The following is a 16033-nucleotide window of genomic DNA, read 5'->3' as shown; positions in this document are numbered from 1 at the left end:
CACAAAGAATAAAACCAAAAGTGAAAACACATTAGAACTTGCTAATTCTGTTTCATTTTAACTGAATACCTATGCAGACAGCAGATGCTTTTTGAAATTAAGCTATGTAATTTGGATTATATTATTTTCTAATCAAACTGCAGCTTACTGCCTTAGTATCTATGACAGAGTGACTATTAGAATAATTGGTAAGAGTACCTTGAAATGTTGTACTATTAAGTGCAAAATATGTACTAGTTGGGGAACTGTATGACCCTCTTCCACAATGATTTTCCTTGTCCAGTGAGTCAGCATCTGGTGCCCATCCTCCATTCGAGCAGGCACAGCTGGAGTCAGAATAGCCATTGCTTGCCTGACAATAGCTCGGGCCTCCATCGCGTGGGCTTTTAGAAGACTATGAAAAACCTAACAACCAAGGTTTTTGGTTAACATTAATGTTACATGTACTTACAAAAAGCACCTATAAATGAAAGAGCATAAAATGAATCTTTTAAACAACACTTCTTTCTCCTAGAGTTTGGTGATGTAGTGGTACTTCGTTAAGCATACAGCTGCGTATCCCTTACATTCCATTTATCTTCCCCTCTCTCCCCCCACTGTCTGACTTGAAGTGTCCCTTTGATCTCCACACTGTCTCAGCTGAAATTTCTCTTCATCTTTCCGATACTGACTTTGTTAGTTCAACCAAGAGGATTTTTCACTGTCTCCTTTAGCCTCTCTTTTTCACTTGTCTTCTATTTCTTTCTGTACTTTGCTATCTCCAAATAAATCTGTATCAATATTTGGCTTGGTGCTTCCGCACTTGTTTCATGAGGATGAATTTAATTGTTACATGCATACGAAGCATCCAAAACTACAATGTACCTCCTACTGCACATTTTACAACTAAAAGAAAGCACACTACAGAACTTATCAACATCCTCTAAAGGTGCAAACACAAACATTGAGTCAATACCTGAAGAACTATCTTCTTATGTATGGCAAATTTTGCAATGATGTGTGCCAGAAGCAAATGTCCACTGTATTTGCATGCTGGGTCTACACAGGCTTTGGACAGGAGGCATGGCCAAGCAAACGTCATCAGGCGTCGCAGTTTGCTGTTCCGGTTTTTGTTATTGTCATGTATGTGATGTGGAGCATGCTCAACCAGAAGCGTGGCAAACTGCAAGAGATATATCCTGAGAGAATCCAGCATATCCGCCTGCTTTTCTGGATCGAGTACCTGGTTGCAGGAGCAATGAAAGAAAAAAGAAGGGAAGGCGGAATGCTTTAATATCTATAAAAGAAATGTTCTATATTTTGTTGCTTGAGTGTTTGCTTATTGTTTTTAAGAAAGCTTATAATTATTAACTTTTTTCAATTCCATTTGAGACACACAAAACAACCCCCTGAGGTAAGAACTTCTTCATAGGTAATTGCTATGGGTTCAGCAAAACCAAATGGAATTACAAAGACCCTGACTGTCAATCACACAAAACCTTGCTTCCTAAAAAACTGGAATTACAATCATACAAGGCTCATTTCTAAATAAAGACATTCACATCCTAAAGATACCATAAATAAACTGAAAATTTTAGTTCAATCCTACAGATGATTGATGGACCTTATAGTGATTCAAAGTTATGATGTCATTGAACTGATCATAATACTTATAAGTAGCACAACAGTCAAATTGAGATTGAAATACCAAATGAGATGAATAACACTAAATTCTCAAACACAAACATAAACAATGATTGATACCTTTGTGATAAAAACACTAGTGATGCTTTCTGGATTATCTCCTTCTGGGTTTGGGGGCCCCAACAGCTGTTCACCTTCTCCCTTTTCGAAACTGTACAAGAAAGCAGGATTCAGGATATGCTGCAGCACCTACAGAACAAACACAGAACTGTCATCTCAAGCACTGGATTCTTATAGTGGCAGTCAACATTCAAGTAACTTCCTATGCAAACATGCATATTAGAGACACTGTTACAAAAGGAAGCTATAAGTAATAGCTTAATAAGCATATGTACATGCTATTTTTCCCCTCTTTTCCTTCTTCCAAGGGCAAAGATTCTTAGAAAGTGCGAACTAAAACAGTCAGCACTGAAAGCAAGATAAATTGCTGTCCCTGTTTATTATCACTCTTCTTCAGGTATGATATTTTCACCTAAGTGGCTCTGCCAATTATCATACTCATTGACATTTAGGTAAGTGAGTTTTGTTGCCCTAGATCTCAAGACGAAAATTAAACCTAAATACCAGACTACTTTGAATTAATTGCTTTAGCTACCTTGGCTTTGAGCTCATCTCCAAAGTTTGGGTCATTGAAGTCTACAAATCGGAAGAACAAAGCCCGTTTCTGGGGAATACTGTAGTTCTTAGGAATCTCTTCTTCCATGTATTCCTTTAAGAAAGTCATATTGCAGAGAAAACGACCTGTAAAAGCTCGAAGCAACTGGAAGAGCAGCTCTATGTCACCATAATTTCTTCTGTAAAAACACAGAAAATAAAAAGCTATCAAGAAAAATTCCTTCCAGACTACTACATTGGTGACTTGATGAAAAAACAAGCACTGGTTTCAAACAAGCAGAAAACCAAGAACAGGCGCTACTACAGGTATGCGTTCAGAGCTAAGAGCAGTATTACGAAACATATTAAACATTCTCTTCATTAACTTTTAAGCATTCTTAGTATCCCTGCTTGTACACAAACTATAGGAAATAAATGTTTTTACGTACTTGCAGTAATTCAACAAGCAATATGCTAGTAGCTTAGGTTCTTTCCAATTTGTTGCAGCCATATTCTCCTTACGATGTCTTTCCTGAAAAGCTTCACTCACCCACACACGTTTCAGCTGACTCACCAAGGAATGCTGATTTGCTAACCAACATTCATCATTCTTAACAATAATACTTATGATCTGTCAAAAGCAAAACAAGACAAATGCACAATCAACATTCAACAGAACTGCCAGTGGAAGCAACGAATAAAAGCATTTCTATCAGGTAGATTAAGGGTTCTAAAATAATACAAATTTAAATGAAAACTAATTTAGATCAATTTTGAAATGAATTTTTTTTTAAAGAAAGTTTACCTTGCCGTGTTTCTCTCTTGTACCATACTTGATTAAAGATAACTGTAATTCATTTGAATCTCTTTTCCTTTTGTCATTATGACTACAAACACCTTACATTTTTACAAGTATCTTTCCATAAGCCATAACACGCTTTTTCGTCTCTACATAAGAGGCCTTTTGCTAAAGAGATTTTAACTATCCAATGCAGACAAACAAAAATAAATCAATACCTTGATAGCCTGAAACTGAAGGTCAAGACGCATCGTGGTAGTGCTTGGAGAACCAGGTCTGACAGTCGCTTGGGTGCCAGCAGGTAACAGAAGAGTGATGAACCGGTTTGGGTTAGCAGCCAATACATCACGGAGAGGTTTGGCATCTTTATGTTTTAAGAAGCTCTGAAGAAGGGGGAGAAAGAATTTTAATCCCAACCTTTAAAAGCAAAAATACCAAAATGCTGTCTCACTCTTCAGCGTTTTATCCATCACTGAAGTTACAGAGCTTATATTTTTTCATCTACACAGCTAAGCTATATAACTCCATTGATAATCCTATGTGATCTGAAAAGGTATAAAACCAACAGCTATCGACAAAGACATGCAAAATAAATAATAGACACCTTGCGTTGGAATAAGACCATGCTATAGGATTTTAAGGTTATAGGAGAGGAAATAAAACATGTAAGAGATCACAAATGTGATCAACCAGAAGTTTTTGAAGATTAGGGGCCCTACAGCTTACCATAAACATTCTGCTCCACTGTGGATCATTTAAGGTGGCTTCCATCATGAAGAGCTCTACAGTCTGGGATGGATGACGCGTCAGAAACTTTATCAGTGGTTCCCTGAATGGACTGCCAGCCTGAAAAATTCATAATGCTTAAATTAAAAATGCAGAATGCAGACTGTTTTTATTTGTCTACTAATTTAACAGCACTCACAGAGGGGCTAATGGGGGGAGCGCTTGTTTTGGCATTTATGCAGATACAAAACATTTAGAATTTCCATGATTAGGATTTACTGATAATTTCAAAACTCTCTGAAGAGAGAACGACAAACAATAACACCTCCTAAGAGGACCGTGGAGCATTTTTCTTTATTTTAAAACAATTTTTTCTATCAAATCTTCCCACACCAATAAGTGGAAAATTCACCACATTTAAGACTATTACAAAGCAAAAATATCAGCAATGTTTATTTCCACTTTTACCTCTATCAACATTGCTCGTTCCGTTTTCATCACCACTTCCAGCAGAGGTTTAACCAGTGTCTGAGGGGCAGCTGGGATCAGATGAAACAGATTTATAATTGCTGAACAAATCTTCATTTCCTACAGGTAAGCAGAAGTAAGACTAAATTAATATCACCACCCTAACAGATGAACGTAGTACCACACATCCCAGTTTTTACCTCTCTATATTTGCAGAACCACTAAGGGCTGATGTTGTATACATCTACTTACCATGATGGATTAAATAAAATTCTCTTGTGGAAGTTTGCCCTTCCCACTTGCAATATAAAGGTTTCATTTTATTTTCTTTCAGGAAAGTGTTATTTTACAGGTAAGAGCTTAACTCTGTGTAATGATAATGGGGATAGGCAGTTATAGAGCGCTCACTGCTGCACTGCACCACTTGGTTCCTGCATCAAAACACCAATCCTTCCTTTTTAAACTATTCCTCATATCCAGCCCACAACCCCAGATTAGACCTGAAGAACAAGGCAGACAGCTTTCTCCTAGCACTATTTGGTGCACTTTGCAAACAGCTGGCTACTTTGGAAAAGTCTTGCTCTCCCACTAGATATTCCCCCACTACACAATAAATTCTTCAAAGTTCAAATTAACACTGTGCCTTGCTTTTATGATGATTGTGTAATTTAAACGTGAACTACATTTCAGATAACCACACTGTGGATTTTCCTCTACAGGAAAAAATAAAAAAATAAAAAAAATAAATCAACTCTTATCACCACTCTGAAACTCATTTCTAGTATGCAGCGTATAGCAGAAGATTAACAAACGCATTGCATTTCCTCAACTGAATTTACACACGAAGCATCAGCCCTGCTCCTTTCACACAATTTGCCTACAGACCCCCCAAGACTGCTCTCATGGACTGAAGCATGGGACTGAAAACGTACAGAGACTTCACAGGAACTGAAAATCCTGCTCCTGAAAACACGCGTAACATCCCGAACAGCAATGTTATCGAATGGCTGCCACTGACAAACAGAAGAGACCATTCACAGCACTGCACTGAAAGGCACAATGCATTCTGCCCAAAACACAACAAAAAAACCTAACGTCACAGTTCAGAAACGAAAGTAAATAAAGAACATAAAAACCAAAACACCACAGCGAAGAACTTCCTGGTGCCGCTGCTGCGTTTCTCACCTCTAGCCCTTCCGCGGCAGGCTGGACCAAAACAGGAGTCACAGCATGAAAAGAAAAAGCCCACAACAACAGCAAACAAATGAACAAGTCAGGACATGCTGTTCTTCAAGTAGCAATCAGTAACTGACTTCAGCACAGTTATTTTCTCACCTAGAACTGAAAGCACAGGGACAACGAACCTGCCCCACACTCTGAAGAATCAGGAAAAGCATTCTTTTTTCAACTCATGCATTGTGTATACATAGCTTCCCAAACATGTTTGCCAAGTGAAAAGATTAATTAGAGATGAGTAAGCCAGGGGAAGCAATCTTCTAGCATCTGCAAAGTGAGATTTCCAGTGCTAATTACAAAACAGCGTTCAATAGCGCAGCTCCAAACTACGCTCCTTCCAACAGGCCGTAACGCGCAGCGTCCACTGCCGGGCCACCGCTCATCAAAGAGAGTCTGAGGCAACGGCCTACCCAAAACTCACCTCCTCTACTAGGAACATGACCTAAAAAGCAGGTATTTCCACGAGGAGGTGGGGGACAATGGGAGAAGGGATTTCAAGCAAAGATTTCAACCGCTGAGCCAACAGATTAGGCCCTCATCTCTACTTAAAATGCTAAAAATTCATTTATCTAAACAGGCAAGTCACTATTCAGGAGCACAGCAGGACTGCCACAACATCACTGATGTGAAGGAAGAGCTCAGTTATTCTGACACCTGATGGTGAATCTTTACACTAGTTCTAACGGAGATGGCTGAAGTTTTTACGTTACCCAGGAAGAACCACGCAGCGCAGCGTGACAACGCCGGCACCGCCACCAAACAGCCCGGCACCACACGCAGCTGGGCACGACAGCTCAGCTCCCAAGGCCAAAGGAGTCACCGTAATCGCGCTCTTTGTCATGTCAGCTACCACACGAGAGGCATTCCTGACCACTTCCATTCTCCACCACGTTTACCACCTCCTAGATCCAAGCACTCCATCCAATTATGTATCCCGTTTCAGTAGCGCTCCCTGTCATTGTTTCTATGCAAACATCTCAGATTTTGGAATATCAGGGTGCTCTCAACATGGTAAGTGAAAGACCAGCTCCAGCTACCCGCTGCTTTCACCATCCTGGTTTTTCCACAGCTGTCTAAGATCACACTGTGTGACCTGGTTCAGTTTCCTACAGTTGCTACTTTAAGGAAACATTAAGAGTAACAACTGGGGGGGAAAAAAAAAAAAAAAAAAAAAGTATTTCAATCAGCTTTGCAGTCACACAATCCTATATGGAAGTGCTTCCATAAATTTTTCTCCTCCCTCAAGATTTGAAGGCAGGTGTCTCTCAAGTTTCTGCTGTGTACCTCCTCCTCAACATATATATGTTTTAAACCAACACTTAAAAGAAACAATTAAGAAATCCCAGGTTTAGGAGACTAAATACACAACTACATAGGAAACATCAGTAGAAAATTCTATGCTAAATGCAAAAGAATTCACCATAAAACGTTCTTCAGTGACAAGTGAAAACTGTTCTAAAAGTGTCACACTGTGGTTTGAAAGACTACTGCTCTACGAAGATCTGCGAGACATCCATAACCACGTTGGAGCAGAGTAAAAAGAAATCCCAAAAGAATAATCTGAAGGCATTAGAACTACTCTGACCTGAATAAAACATTCGTGTTGTGCTGAAAAATGTGCAGTTCCTGAGTTTAAACATAAAAAACAAATTCATTGGAGAAGATCTAGGTGAAATACAAAGCAATGACTAAGTTCAGATTTCAGAGCCTTCTTTGCAACGACAAGAAAGAGTAATGAAAAACCATTAAAACACTTTCATGTTTAAAGGGAAATGAAAAGCAAAACAATGAAAAACAAATTCAAAACACCCTCTCCCCCTCAATTTTTCAATAGTTGCAATAATAAGTCTCAACATTTAATATAAATTCTTACTAAAATCTCAATAGTATTTGTAGGACTTCTTGTAACATACATGAAACAACACTGAAACAGGAATCGAAGTGCAGCATTGCTGAAGAACACTTTGTGTTGTCATTCAGCTAATTTCCTGTTTACAAGAAAATTAGTGTCCTGCAGTTCAACACCGAGACTGCGAGCTTGGGCGGCAGACAGATTTTGATGTGATCTCCACTGGTAAATATCAATTTTGTTTTTTCACAAATTATATTTAAAATGAACTGGGATAATATTCTGCATACTTCTCAAAAGACAGTTAATGAATATCAAGCACATTAGCGAAAAAAGGGGGATAATGCTGCCAAGTAAGTTGTTCCACATCAACCAGTATAGAAGAGAGCCCCAAGTACCTGTTGCCAGCAGATAAGCTCCTCCCACCACACTAAGACTTCTAACAAATATTCAACATACATAAATGCGGTGGCTCGTAATAAAATATCAGTGCATCATCAGTTATAGCAGCATTTACAAGTGAATGAGTTCTGCAATTCCTAAACAGTAATACTATTTATTTCCTCTTTGTCTTCCCACATAAAAGCATTCATTAACTTACGTTTCCATCACTCCTCTGTCCACCTTTGTGCGTAATAACTACAACTTCCATCCATTTACGCAGGTGTTGCTATGAAAAAAGACAATTAGTGCTATTCTTCTAATAATACCATTCCATTTTAGCAAGTGACAGCATATACTTCAAGAAAAGAAACAGGCAGAAATGATTGTTTGAGGGAAACAAAGGGAAAAATGATGAGTTACCTTTATTCCCTCAGACTGAAAAGCTAATTTATTATTTGAAACCATACAGTTTCCAACTTCAAATTCTTTCAATGCATTCCAAACCAAAAAGGTTGGAATATCACCTACGAAAGCTGCCATTGATCTATATGTGATTAGAAGGCTGAATTTTGGGTGTGAAATGTATACAGGCATTTTTCCACACATCAAGACCATAGCATGCTCCTGCACTGAAGCTTGCGAGAGGGGATGCCAAGGATTGCTGTTAGAAAACACCTAGGAACTTTATTTTCTAATTTAAAACTAAAGCACTATACAGGAACAACAAATGTTGAAACTGGCACCAATTTAATTTCTATACAGAACACACAAATATGACATTCAATGACTGAAAAAGGGCCCTTGGCTCTTTGTCAAGTATTACCACCAGCAACTGGAACTATGCTGACTTTTAAAGACTGCTAAAAGTTCTTTCCCTATCCAAGAAAATAAGTGTTATAAGAGCACATACATTACAAGGCAAAAAAATCCAAAGTCACATAGACAGTGATGATGGGTTTACACTTTTTTAATTATTTAAATCATACAAATGCACTTAAATATTTAAAAATTCCTGGCAAAAGAATATAGGCTTCCCACAAACACTTCAAAAATTGCAAATAAAGTAAGAAGAGCAATACTTTCCACTGTGTTGTAAGTAAGGAAACACTTGAACAGTCAGATAGCTAGGAAGCAAAATGTGCTCAAGGGAATACTTAATATACCGTACTGCTGGCACCTTGCTTAACAAGAAATTTGGCCAAACAGACCCTAACATAGTTAGGTACAACTTCACTAGACAAGAACATCTCTTAACTTCTAATTTCTTTAGAAATTAAGCCAAATTCTAGCCATGTAAATGTTGGAAGATACTCACATTTTCTATTAATTCTGAAACACAAAAACATTTACTTACACTATATACATTAAGCCACTAGCAAATTGTTCTTTGACTTTCCCAAAATACTAATGCAAATTAAAGGAATTTAAAAAGAAAAGCACCACAAAAACAGGCTTACCATCATCTGGTCGCAGAATTTATCATTAAAAGAGTTTGGAAAAAGTCTAGTGACTGATGTCAGACGATTCACAACATTCAGCGTCAGGCTTCGATAGTCTCCCAGCATCATGAGCAGTGGTCTCATGTGCGTATGAATTTGATCAACTTCTATTGTAGCCCCTTCCAAAAACTGCAAGAGAGTGCAGGTTGAAAAAACAGGCGGAGCAGAGAGCTTAGTGACTTTTGTACAAGCACCTGAAAGTATTTTCCATTGACTTGATCTTTCTTTTATTTTGTATTTCCAGAATGAAGTAGACTAAAAGATACCTATTACTAGTGATATATACAGTGAGAAAATGGATTTGGGAAGCATTCAGTATTCCTGATGTACAGCAGGATATTCCATAATACAATCAAGCATGAGGTCTTAATTACAGCTAAGGATTGTAAAGTGTAAATGTACGACTCTAGACAAGCTACTCAGAAACTGCTTTATTAAGAAATGGCTCTGAATCTGGCTGGAGGTAGCGGAGCAAATTTCTGCATTACAATTTATACACATAATGAGAAACATAAAAGGTAAAAGAAAGCCCAGCTACAAGCAGCCAGATATAATATTTCCCTTTATAACTGAACATCCTATGGACATGGATTTATCACAGAAAAAGGTGATAGAAACAATCAGAAAATTTCACACAGAACACAAATGTCAAAACAACCCCTAGCTGCTTCATCTTACCTCCCAGCTAAACTATCTTCAGCAAGCTATAACCAGGAAATACATTTTATTCCATGGCCAAAATAACATGAAAACATGAGATCTGACCTCTAGTCAGTCAACTGCCTAAGCAAACGTAAACCACCAGTATTTCCATTCCACATGACATACCACCCAATCTTCACCTCACCATGAAGAGGCTGTAAGGAGTTTTATCATTATATTATCATTTCCTGTATTTGGAGCAAAGGTACCAAAACTGTGCTAAATTAGAATGAAGTACATCTACCAGGCGTCGTGTCATGTTGAGAGGACATCCTTTCCCTTTCCTTCCAGCTTTTTTACATTATAGCCTAGCATCCACAGAACAGACAGTGCAGTACAGGACTAGGCAAGGACATTAATTCTGGCCTTCAACAGTACACAGTCCTGTTCCTGTGAAGCAGAGCCTGACCATGCTATACTGCTTATATACACGCTGTACTGCTTATAATCAAGGAAGTAAAGCAGAGAGAACAACAGACTCAAAAGCAACATCATTTTAATACACTAACCTTTCTCATGCATGCTTCTCCTGCCTCCTGCAGTTCATTGTTTGTTGAATTAAGTGCCTTGAAAAGTGCAGCAATGATTTTCTCTCTTGACTGAGGCAAGTAATTGCACGCAGCTAGAGCATCTGCAAACATCAAGGTAAAATTCTCTCTGCTAACTCAACTTCAAAAGGAGGAAAAAAGTGTCCTAATTCCACATTTATTCTCATCACGTTTCCTATATTTCATCTTAAATTACAGACACATGAAGCCCAGCATGCTTTGTCAAAAACGACAGGCATCATAAAATAGTAAATGAATGGAATGTCTACTAAGAGTGTTTTAAAGTTTCCCCAATGCTATATGACATAATTAATCTAAAAATATTTTGGGTTAATTTCACAAAGTAAATCCTACCCATTAAGAAAGCAGTGATACTTCCCTATTATTCTCCATTAAACTGTGACCTCTAGGGAGCAGCCATCAGTCTTCAAGCTCTCTAAGTTTCCACTCATCTTGGGAAGAAGACTGCCCACTGGTCAGAAGGGCACTTACCTACACCCAAGTTTGTTTATGAACTTTCACTTACTTAACGCAGCAATCCGAAGAGGTACAAGCGATGGAAGACTTTTGTAACAAGGCAGCTTCATTAAGGCTGCATCTTCAGCCTCACACAAATTCAAAAGCTAGGGGAAAAAATAAAGAAAGGCAATCATTTTAGCACAGAATTACAGATGACTCAAACAGTGTTATCAGTTATCTTTTGAGCCTTACGTCCTCAGAGAGAGACGTTTATGCAAATCACAATCCCCAAATTTCACAAACAGGCAACAATTCTACTTGAAATTAAGAGTGTAAGTTTCCATGAAAACTAATGGTTAGCCAGAGGCAAGAGACCTGCCTGTTCATAGTGTCACTAAAGAAAAGTCTGGCAAAAAACTAGTGATTTTACAGTTTGCCAGTACCTAGCAGGTCTATTTACAAACATGCTGCTTACACAACACAGGTTTTAATGGAGTATGTCTGCAGGAAATCTTGCATCCTGAATTGCAGTTGAATACTAGGAACATTGAGGACAGGGTTGAAACAGCACAAGGAAACGAAGAACAAATATATGCCAACAATCTCTATTTCCAGCAATGAGAGTTCTGACACCATCATTACTTAAGTTTATACATTCAAATATGAGAAAATAAAATGAGAGTACCTCTGTATAGAAAACCTTATGTTCCACGACATTTAGATCCATTGTAAACAGTCGAGGTTGCAGGGTTGTACAAAACGTATTCCCCTCCATCAGTCCAATCTGGGCATTTGCAGGTTGATGCCTAAGTAAATGCTTTTTAGGAGGGACCATATCTTGGAGAACCTACCCAATGCAATTGAGATTACAGAATTAGCGGCCTACTCAATCAATCCCACAAACCCAGCCACTAAGTCACCATTAGGCATGATCACTCATTCCCTTTGCTACTGGAGCTCCAGATGCACCTCTTTAGAAATCACTAAACAAGAAGAAAAGTGTTTCTCTGAAATACCTGAACTGTCAGTTCAGGAAGTAACCCAGTATGTCCTATTATCATGTACTCTTTCTGAACATACCTATGGCAATAGCTTCATATAATGTTATAAGCAACACACAGAAAAGAAATTCATAAACGTAAGCATTTAAAACATTTAAGTACAAAACCAAGAACATTTTAAGCTCTTAAAGCATCAGAAAAACAAAAACATTCATGCAAGATTTTTCCACTGCACCAACTTCCCACTCTCCTTTGTAAAAATCTTTAGCAAAAGAAGATATCAACTGAGGGGCTGCTCTGCATGTTCCCAAATTGCAGTAATGATATCTATAATTTTATATATTGTAGTGGCCTTCGGGGCCTCTGTACATTTACTAGCATTTCAAGAGAATGAATGCTATCAGCTTTAAGGAGTACGTAGCAAAAAGTGATTTCAGCCAGTTTTGATTTACATAGTCTCTTTCTGGATTGGGAAAGGCATAGCAATATGTCTGATTTAGATAATAACACAAAACACAGGTTCAAAATAGAATATGTATCTGGCCTAGCCTATGTCTGATTGGTGGCAGGACACGCAGCCCATAATTTCAAATAAATCAACCTGGAGACACTAGCAATGCAGACTAAGTAATCAGGCACAGTTCGCACAAACCTCTACAGTACTCCAGCCACGGCATATTTTATAGCAAGGAAACACAGCAAATGAAAACATATCCTATCAAAGCACTAAGAACTTTATTAGTTAACACATAAAAATGCACTCAGAAAAGCATCTTGCAAAACCAAACTGGTAAACAACTTGAGGCTTGCTTGGACGTTCAATAAGTATTTTTGCTTACCTCTTTATGTGGCTCCATAATCACAGTGACACTTTTTCCAGTGACCTGTGCAAGCACTTGCAATGAATGCATTGCTTGTTTTCTCACCGTAGAGTTAGGAGAGGTTACTTCTCGAACAAGATCATGTGTTACATGATGAAAAGACTTCTCCTGTGCTGCTATGATTTCCTCTGTCTTTTCTTCATCTTTTAGAGGAGTTGCACATCTAATTAAAAGCTGTTCTAGGGTGGTCTTTGCCATAGCAACTGCTCCATTGGAAACCTATGGTATCATAGATCACTTTTTACATTTTTAGAAGTACAGAACAAAGACTATAAATCAGCATACTAGCCAACAACAAGCTTTGCACTTGATTTTGACGAATCCTCTGCAAAAGGCTAAAAACATTTTAAGTTTAAAAACAACATATATTTACTTCCCAGCAGCCTTTTCAATGCTGTGAGTTGCAGTGGAACACGATAGTATAATCTGTCTCTAAGAGCTGGAACACTTTAGCAAAGCTGTTACCATATGATACAACTAAGAAAAGGTCAAGCAGCCAATTCTGTGGTTAACTGTAACTACATACTGCTCTCAGATAATATGAACACCTTCAAACTAAGCACAGGAAAAAAAAAATCACTCAGTCCAAGATGCAGCGAATCATCTTCTTTCACTGATCTGAATGCAACCTGTACATTTATACTCTGAAATAAGCTAATGTAATCAAATGTAATTTCAATAACTTTGCCAAAGTGGGCAGGACAGGGCAAGGAATGACTCCTAAAATCAGGACTTGGTTTAAATTAAAATGACTAGAGTTAACTCAAAACTACTGCATTATCGATATATTTTGAAGTTAAGTAAAATCAAGATTAGAAAAGTTTAACTTGTACGATATATTCACTAATTACCTCTCCAGTTAGGTCCATCATAACAAAAAGAAGTGCCTTCAGGAACGTCTGCTGGTTCTGGAGGACCCAAATCAGTGGAAGCCGTTCCATAAGAAATTTGATTGACACAACACCTCCTAGTTTTGCATACCAAGCTTGTTCATAACAGCAAGCGCATAAACGTTCCACAATGTATGAAAACAAGGGAAGCTGACAAGCCTGCAAACGAAGAATTCTATCAGTTTGTTTTCTCAGCTCACTGGTAGCCTCTGGTGTCTTAGAAGCAGAATTGAGCTGGTTGAATCTACATCATATAGATAAAAACTGAAATACATATTACCCTTTCCTTTGAACCCAAGATAATGCTTGCAACATCAAATATCACTGCCAGAGCCACCTCTCCTATTTTGCAGAGCTCCTTCTCCTCATAAGCCATGCAGATTGCTATGGCATCAATAAGCACCAAGGGATCCATGCCTTTCGACCCATTTTCTTCACTGTGAAACATGGCTGTGCTAGGCTGGCTTCCAACCTGATAGCACTGCAGCAGAAAAGGACCTGCAATTCGTATGGAGGGAAGGGAAGGGGAAGAAAAAGATAAAATAATGAATATTTCAATATGAATAGCCTTTCAATTAGATTACTATTCCTATGACTAAAGGATGGCAAAAACAGTGAGCACTGTGCCAATTTGCATATAAATAGATTGTAAGGCATTCTTCACTCACAAGAAAAAAGATTACATCTACTTGAATATTTTCTTCTACTTACTAGACTATGCACTGCAGTGGTCTCCTAAGAAAATTTAATTAAAATGAAGAATCTTAAGAAATTCAAGTTACATTAACGTAACAATGAAGTAATATGCTTATACTATGTCTTTTCCCAAAATTGTCACGCAGTCAAACTCCAAAACGTTTACTTCGTAGGCAGATTTCCTTGGTTCCTCTGATTGGCCCTTAAAACTACAACTGGAAACAACCAAATTAAAAGCCACCTGCAAAAATAACTGCATGTACCAAGTTACACAAATGCACTGGAAACACGAACTATTCCAGACCCTATTTAATACATTTGCTTCAGTATTTTGAAAGTATTATTAGGAGATCATTTTGAAAACCTGCTCAATTATTTTTCACTGCTCAACGTAATTTAGCCGTAACCCAAAACCATCCTAACTACCCAAAGGCCACTGCAACATCCTGACCTACTTCAAACTAAGTGCCACAAGACGTCCCAGCTTCTCCACCCGCCTGCAGCCAGGGCAGCCCACACAGCCCCTGCCCCTCCACTCACCACACTGCTGGGCCACAGCCACCATGGTGTAATGGCGGATCAGGCTGGCCACGAAAGGCAGAGCGCTGGGCCGCAGATCTTTGATCACCGCTGACATGAAGGCCCCTGTCAACGCCTGCTCAAACGTTTTACGAGCCGGAGTATCCTGAGCTTTGTACCGATGTGAAATAATGACGCTAGGTATGGACTTCTCAGTAAAGCTGAAAGACAAAATTAAGTTCACTATAGTCCTAAACTGCGGTATCAGCAGCTCAACCATGAACATCATCAAGTACTTGCATTTACAGTTTGCTCTTGGTATCAAACTCCTTCTCCACCTCCCATTTTCCCCTCATTTTGATAGATCTAGATCAGTTCACCCTGCTGGTATTAATTTTGTCAACCACTGGTCTCAAACGTGATGGATAGCTCAATTTCATCGTGAACATTTCAAGCCAGCGGTTCAGAAGAAGCCACATACATTACAAATAAGGGGCATACAGGCATCACATTACAACTCAATTACAGAATGTCACTTTCAATATTTTGACATTTTCCCTTTTCTAAAATGGCATTTGATTTTAATCTTTTGAGATTGAAATATTATGTAACAAATCTCCACCCCAATAAAACCTATTCACTGCAAAACTATGTTTGTGTCAAGTCTAACAAGTCCAAATTACACAAGCTACTATGCTCCTTAGCAACTGCAACTCAAAGTCAGCACACACTTTGCAGGAAAGTTGTCTAAAAGCAACAAGTCATTAAGTATCAATGACTAAAATTTCAAAAGATGTAAAATAATTCAATAAAAACCCTCAACTGCTCTAAGACAAAGTCATATATCAAAACCAATGCAGACATAAATATCAGCTGCGTGTGATGCCACATTTCAGGCACTAAATTAAAACAGATTTCACATCTTTTTCACTTCAGTAAGAAGTGAGAAGTGTGCATATGATATTGCAATCTAATCTTGGAAATACAATTAAGCATCAGAATAATCCAATTATTTGAATACAGGAAGCTAGAATTAAATTTTAAGTAACTGTCTTTCATATCTAAAGATTGCACTGGACTGCAAGTAAAATATGGAAAA

At 38.2% G+C, this 16033-nt stretch overlaps 1 protein-coding gene across 5 annotated transcripts in view; it reads right to left on the bottom strand.

The window, feature by feature from the left end:
* TRRAP (transformation/transcription domain associated protein) overlaps positions 1-16033 on the bottom strand; it is an 84613-nt gene that overhangs the window by 45422 nt on the left and 23158 nt on the right. For all 5 annotated transcript variants that reach the window (XM_021411663.1, XM_021411662.1, XM_021411665.1 and 2 more), the window contains 17 exons: positions 14956-15155; positions 14000-14217; positions 13681-13878; positions 12788-13048; positions 11633-11794; positions 11015-11111; positions 10450-10571; positions 9197-9367; positions 7957-8025; positions 4271-4390; positions 3803-3922; positions 3295-3459; positions 2727-2908; positions 2279-2477; positions 1744-1872; positions 956-1222; positions 199-405 (listed from right to left, as the gene is read on the bottom strand). In XM_021411663.1, coding sequence (XP_021267338.1) covers positions 199-405; positions 956-1222; positions 1744-1872; positions 2279-2477; positions 2727-2908; positions 3295-3459; positions 3803-3922; positions 4271-4390; positions 7957-8025; positions 9197-9367; positions 10450-10571; positions 11015-11111; positions 11633-11794; positions 12788-13048; positions 13681-13878; positions 14000-14217; positions 14956-15155 — 2887 coding nt within the window. The remainder of the gene's footprint in view (positions 1-198; positions 406-955; positions 1223-1743; positions 1873-2278; positions 2478-2726; positions 2909-3294; positions 3460-3802; positions 3923-4270; positions 4391-7956; positions 8026-9196; positions 9368-10449; positions 10572-11014; positions 11112-11632; positions 11795-12787; positions 13049-13680; positions 13879-13999; positions 14218-14955; positions 15156-16033) is intronic.

This window comes from Numida meleagris, chromosome 13 (assembly GCF_002078875.1).
Source record: "Numida meleagris isolate 19003 breed g44 Domestic line chromosome 13, NumMel1.0, whole genome shotgun sequence".
NCBI lineage: Eukaryota > Metazoa > Chordata > Aves > Galliformes > Numididae > Numida > Numida meleagris.
The sequence above is the reverse complement of the archived record's forward strand: the minus strand, read 5'-3'. Positions and strand labels throughout refer to the sequence as shown.